The sequence below is a fragment of the Mizuhopecten yessoensis genome, unplaced genomic scaffold (genome assembly GCF_002113885.1).
Source record: "Mizuhopecten yessoensis strain PY_sf001 unplaced genomic scaffold, ASM211388v2 scaffold8231, whole genome shotgun sequence".
NCBI lineage: Eukaryota > Metazoa > Mollusca > Bivalvia > Pectinida > Pectinidae > Mizuhopecten > Mizuhopecten yessoensis.
Window position 1 is genome coordinate 207,425 of NW_018407444.1, and position 7,334 is coordinate 214,758.

The following is a 7,334-nucleotide window of genomic DNA, read 5'->3' on the forward strand; positions in this document are numbered from 1 at the left end:
TTCCTCTCTTTCGTTTCCTGGTGGTGTTCATCTCATTGCTACCCAAAGAATGAAATCTGGGTGCATTCTGGAGACATGTCAAACCACCTCCATCTCCTTCGCTTAACTTCTTTTGAAAATGGTGTTTATTCTCTGATACAACTCCTCATCTGAGATGGTCTGTGGCCAGAAGATGCGCAAAATACTGCGGAGGTTATTTAATTGTCACTTAACATCGATTTCACCCTAATCAAAATTCTCCTCCATAAGTTATTTGGTTGGATGGTTAAAGATATACACTTACACCGATTTTACTCTAAGCGGGTACACTGAATTAATTATGATATATTAATACATACACCTATATAAGTTTGTCATAATTGCATTTCTAAAAATAATTGTTTTAATTTAATAAACATCGCATGATTCCTTCCCGATCGGTGACATATAAGTACACATGCATAACATAAGCATTAATCTTCAACATATATGTGCATACACATGAAACAAGTGCAAAACTTATTTCAGGACAATAAGGCTGTTGGTTTGTTTTAAGTTCAGAATCACCTCTCCGTATGTGAAAAGTAATGCCAACTAGACATACAGTACACGCTGTGTGACTGATTCAAAAACGTTGTCTATGGGTAGCAGAGTTGCCTCCCATAGTTTATAAAAAACACATATGCATTGACAATATACAGTATATGTCTTGTCGAGGCGTGGGAGAACGGCAAACAACTTTCCTTGTTACAGTTTTGATAATATAGCATACACCGGTTTTTAATTTCGGGTCTGAAACACTTGATATTGTAATTACTTGATTGAGTACACTGTAGAAATTGGACACCCGGTGTTTTCGTGTTTCCACTGTTTAAAACAACTGAAGCTGTAACATTTAAATGAAATCTATCAACATCTAATGAATATTTATCACGGCTGTACATTAATACTCTTATATTTGAGAGAACTAAAACGGGTTTATATTTCCGTTTAAGTCTATTTGAAATCACAATAGAATTTCAATGAAAAAAATGCGCGACCATGCAAATCATGTTTGAAATGAAGAAACAGTATAGTACTATTTTTTTAATTTCAAATGTCAACATTTTTTTCCAAATAAACGACGATTGTACTGTAAAACTAGGGTTGGCAAACTGAAGATCAGTCTAAAGATTTGTACAATGCAGTATATGAAACAGTCATCAGTGACATAACAAAACGATAAAAAGAACGTGTAAGATTCATGACAAAAATGCAATTCTCAAAACTTATTCTGTATTCAGGCTGCATGATGCTCTTACCGGTTCACGTTCATATGGTAACATATAGATGCCGATGAAATCACAAAAGATAGGAGTATTTTCATAAGACGTATTATAGATAAACATTTAGAATAAACCGACCCTAGGGATAACAGTCACTAGGATACGTGCGCTGGTATGTCACAGTAATAGTCCTATCATACAAATAGAGGTTCCCCAACGGTGTGGGTTTGTCATGTTTATCTAACTTAAGTTAGTAAATATTCAAATTGTATAAAGACATTAGGTGTAGATAATCTCTTATGATTTTAAACTAAATTATTGGGATTATATAAACATGATGATTAAGTCATTTTTTTAAAAACATAACCGTCATGTCTAGACAGAAAAGTGTTCCTCATGGGAGTATGTATTGTTGCAATCGGAGAATCAAATTCTAGGAATCATGAGGTTGGCATGCAAAATGATGTCGCAAAACATTGCTACTTGACGTCATAATTAGAAGATTGACCAATTAAATAACGTTCAGGGGTGTTACCTAATAGTGGATAACCAACAATATTTACAATGTTCTAGTAGGTTTATCCAGTGAGTTGGGAGGAGTGAGGAAACACATAGTGGCAGTGGGAGAAATGCAAGATGCATGTGTATTAATACTCTGGCGGCTTATTAAGAAAGATTGAACCCAGTTGGTATAGTCAGTGAACCTTCACTTGCCTACACCCATCGCTCTGTAAACAAAGACACTATAAAAAAGAAAACAAACAAACCTCGAAGGACTCCGACCGTTTCCGAGCCTCACTCTTCCTTCTGCCCTTCTGTCCTTGTCGACTACGGCCACGGCGATCACGAGATTGCAGCTCATCAGAAGTTCTCCTAGACAAGGAAAGAAAATAAATAAATAAAATTTGTGAAATGTTTAATGTAAATGTTAAGAGAAATTCGTACTATTAACCTATGATTGTGCGGGGGGAAAAATGGTGTCGATACGTTAAGAACAATCATGAGGTATTTTAGTCTTTAGAACGTAATTATTGTCTGGTGTCACTTTAAAAAACAACGTTTATATTAAATGTGTATCGTGATTTATTGTTTATGTTAATTTGACATTAAATATGTATTCGTGCCACTACAAATGCCATTTTACGTTTGTGAGTATTACCATGGCACCTTTAAATATGTCTAGGATGCTTGAGAAAATAAACAATAAGCCTGCAAATGAAGAAAAAAAAGAGAATTACTACCTTTCTAATTTGACATACTTTCAATCACAAAATGTTAAATGATATATATTTTTGCGAATATGCAATGCTAAAAGATATTTTCAATGATTTATTGATAGGCAAGTGAAAATATAAACAAACCTGATACAACATGTCTGAATTAGTCGGTGCCATTAACAGAACATATATATCACACGAAATATCAGAAATTTGTAGAAACTTGTAGTAAAATTGTTTGGGCTATACCTCTAAAACATGTGTTTTAATGTACCATCAGTCAGTGTAGCTCGGCCCAATTTTTTGAGATAGATACCTGGTGCAGTACAGTATATGCTGATTATGAAAATATATAGGGAAATTGGTGCATACAATAATAGCACGTGTTTCGTCGTCATTGTCAATTGATACATTTCATACAGTATTAGTGCGACCAAAGGTATACACTAACACAATGCAAAGTGAGTATTCATATGAATGCTAATACATCGCGGTGTTTACGTTTTCGTCAACCTGTGAATATTAAACGGACAAACCGTCCAAGGCACAATAAACGCTAATTACGGACTAATTTTACTCATCCACAAAAAATACGAAATCGTGAACTGTTCATGAGTGATTGAGTGAAGGAGAGAATACATACAACTGCAGAATGTCGACAACAATAGCTTTAACAACACTTTCACTGTATCTGGCACTGGTCGGATTTGTTTATGTCTCGCGTTATTTGGCAAACTATCAACACGTATGACTACACGCAATAAACTATTTTCTTTCCAAAACATGACGGGGTCAGTTTTTTTCTATGACCAATGCCCTAGTGACCCATGCGATTGTCAAGTGCGTTGCATACAGTGCGAGTATATAGTGGTTTCTATAGATACAAGTGAGACAAATAACAACAAGGTGTTCATCAAGTCCTCCTTATTATCCCGATACAGAATACATAATGTAGATGACCAAAACCAGCTAGACAACTCTTCTCTCTTCATTGTTGTACATATTTATTTATATATTTCAACATTATATATATTTATATATTTTCAGAGGGTGTGATCTAGCAAACATGTACTAGGGTAAGGGGCTAAAAAGAATCAACGCTTTAAAATATGGACAATGTTTGAACAAAATGAAACTCATCTTTTTGAATTGCAAAACAAACGTGTATACGTTTCTGATTTATATCTTTTGCAGAGTTGTTTTACGAGTACATTGTACTTTTGGAAGTACAATTTGAGTATAATATTTTATTTAAATATTGACAATCACTTAACGTAAATATAACCCTGCAACAATTAAAGGACGCATATGTCCATACAGAATTGACTTACTAATTCGATTTGATTTCCTTAAGCGTTCTTAATCTTAACATTAAATCATCTCCAAATTGTTAATAAGCATTCATTCACTTCATTTTACATTCGAAACTATCAAAACCCTACTCGGCCACCTATATATCGTTGCTATACTTTACTATATTTTGCTACATATTCTTTTTTATAGATAAAAGAAACCTAAGTAATTCATACTGAGCATCATCTTTTGTCGCATATGTGCGAACACTAAGCGACTATCTGAAATACAGTTCAAAAGTATTTTATCAAAATATGGTGCCTTAACCTAAAGATGATTTCCCCAGCCTTCAATTGTTGCTTTCATTGGCACCAAATCAATATATTTTCAATAGTTTCAATGCTGAAAAAAATAAATCAATTTGTGTAAATCCATAATAGTTCACCATGCTTAATAGTCTCTCTCCAGTAGTTCTTCAAATGATACACAACATAACTTGCAAAGGCATAAGATTAATTCAATAAAAGTGTAATCAACAATCAATACAAAAAAAAGCATGTGCATGGTTATTGTCAGACAGGATAACAAAACGTAAGGTAATTCTGGTGTCATCATCGATACATCAGGAGTTACGCTCAATTTCGCTCTCTGACAACTTCAATATGTCATAGCAAAATTGAAGGCACGCGGCTAGGTCTCAGGTTAAGAAACCTGACCAATCGCTAGGCAGATACCTGCCCTTTGAATAGTATAAAGGATTGACAACCGACATCATAGCCAGTCTATCGTAATGTTGCACGACTGCGGGATTGTGTTGATGTTCATCAAAGGATCAAACTAGTCATCTCGTCACAAGGTGGTGCACGCTGATCCTTTAATGTTGCGATGCCATATCCCAGGGAGGGGTGCAGAGAGCGAAAGTGAGCGTAACCCCTGGAGTATCGAGGATGTTTTGGAGTATAACAGGTCAATTGCAACAAAATAATCGACTTGTCAAAAGGGTTGTTTAACATCAGGTCTTTTTACTTAAATGACGATACACCTACATCAAAAAGTCTGCTACACTAACAAAACATGACCTAACAAAAGAGAGAGGAATTCAGGATTGACCACAGTTGCTTACCAATATTATACCTTATAGAAATATCTGTCACAGGCATACATTTCAATCCATACAATTACATTATCTGAAACTTTTCAAAATCAGCTTGAACAGCGTAATAGATATTATGGCTTCTGAAAATCTACCAATTGAGGGCATCTCAACCTGAGGAATATTTAATGTATATTATATCGTAACAGATTCAAGCAAGCAGGACGAAATGGGAAACCAATCATCATGTACTGGAACGGCATGGTTGGTCCCATTGAACCTTGAACGTGTTATGGAGCATCCCAAACATTAAGCTATTTTGAAGCATACACGTCTTAGTTCTTGCTTGCTTGCAATTTTGATAGGCACGAAATACAACGCAGAAAACGCTACTAAAGCCATTGTATGCCAAATTGTTAATATCATTGTCATAGTATTTGATACAAGTTCGTGTTAACACCTGATATTGCTTACGACCGCAATTATCTATCAATAAACAGCACACTTAGTTCATTAACAAACATATTTTGAAGTGTGGTATTTGAATCACCTTGCACGGAGTGATCTTTACCTTGTACATAAATGCTGCGTCCGTTAGCCTTATTTCAACATTTTCTCTGTAACCTTGACACACACACTTTTTTGTGATATTTAGAATCTGATTTGCAAAGCCAATGGATTATATCAAGTTTGTTCAAAGTAATGACATTTTCCATCTTCACTTTCACGCACAGTGGTTAAAGTGATTTAGCTTTGCGGTCTGATATTGTTCTATCTAGGTCGAGTATAAATGCCTTCGAAAATTGTAGAGATCATAAGTATATTCGAATGCCTTTAGAAGAAACATAACTAATTAAATAATTATGTTGCCCCTAAACTTTGCCTTAACTCTTCACATGATGGAATAATCACACACGTTGAACACAGAAAACAAATATTCGGAACTCTAGGCCAACAGTAATGATATTTGATATATAATTGCTTGGGTGAGGGGCTATCAAGTTAATTCAAATTAATGATTTTTAAATCCAGAATTGCAATCAATACCACCTTAAGGACATGTGTACCGGTATGCCCTTATTACAGTCAATGGCACATTTTAACTCCGCCTTGTTTACGACATCAATTGCTTAATTGCGTTAAATGCATGTGTAATCAGCTGAGTAATACAAGGGTAAGAACTGAGTACGCAACACCAGAAACTCTCATATGAATTAATACGCGTCCACTTCGGGCTTTGGATGATGACGTGACTACTGCATCAATTGTCATGGTGAATTAGATTCGTTCAGCGTATTTTCAGTTCTCGTTTGTATGTGGTTGTTGACTTTCGTAACAATCATATCGTCGACGGAAATATGATAAAACGACAGGCGAAGGCTTGAAAGAACATCATAATGCAACGGACAGAGGCCTGAAAAGAACATCATAGCATAGAGCAACGACCAAAAATCCAAGAAAAGGCATCATGAAACAAGGCAATAAGGAACACGGGAAAATTTGACAACCTCATATTGTTTTATCTATTGCAAATTACCCCCTTACCATATATCGTAGTATTAAGAATATAATTGCAAATATAACGATAAAATATTCAGTAGTGTTAATGAAATAAAGCCATGGATTTTCAATAAACCTGGTTTTGTTTCGTTTTTCGGTTTTTCTTCATATTCATTTTCATAAAGTGTTATCAAGATAATGTTTTCGCATCATCAAATATGGATTGCTTGCAAAACGTACTGGTGCTAGACACGAACACAACATTCAGGATCGCAACCAGATCGCAACGTCAATACGAGATTAAAAAACAGGGATGACGTGAAACCTATAAACAAAAGGCAATGGCACCTACAAATATCAAAGGCAATGACACCTACAAATATCAAAGGCAATGGCACCTACAAATATCATCGCAGACAAAGCAGGGTGCTCTTGAATGATAAGTGGAAAGTATGGAGATCACAACCATCTAAGGTACAGTCAGTGTGTACTCGTGATAAAGGCAGATAATACAAATATCCCAGGTAGATTTCAAAACAGGAAATATTAACATTAGTTAACCATACATCATGATCATATAAATAGAATACCCTCCGCAGGATGCTGCTGACCAGAATACTGAATTATATAAGCGGGATTTCAAAGTCACATCAAATATATAAACTTGTTTAAGAAACAAATATATAAACTAGTTTAAGAAATATATCAATGAACAGCAGCATACAGGTATTTGGAGTTCCTACAGATCATCCAGATAAAGCTTCTACTAGGATCAACGTAATACCTTGGGAACTTATGGTCAAAGTAGTCGTGGCATCGATCTATCTCATTACTGCACCAACCATGCACGTTTCAAATCAAACACAAAATTCCAATTCCACTTCGATACATACCAGCTGTTCATAGAAAACAGTGGCGTAGCATATCATTTTTTGGAGTGTAAGCGTAAGGAGGGGGTTCGGGTGGTGGTGGTGGTGGTGGTGGGGG

At 35.4% G+C, this 7,334-nt stretch overlaps 1 protein-coding gene across 2 annotated transcripts in view; it reads right to left on the reverse strand.

The window, feature by feature from the left end:
- Positions 1-7,334, reverse strand: part of LOC110455486 (cyclic nucleotide-binding domain-containing protein 2-like) — a 60,915-nt gene that overhangs the window by 49,745 nt on the left and 3,836 nt on the right. For both annotated transcript variants that reach the window (XM_021505648.1, XM_021505649.1), the window contains exon 2: positions 2,012-2,117. In XM_021505648.1, coding sequence (XP_021361323.1) covers positions 2,012-2,117 — 106 coding nt within the window. The remainder of the gene's footprint in view (positions 1-2,011; positions 2,118-7,334) is intronic.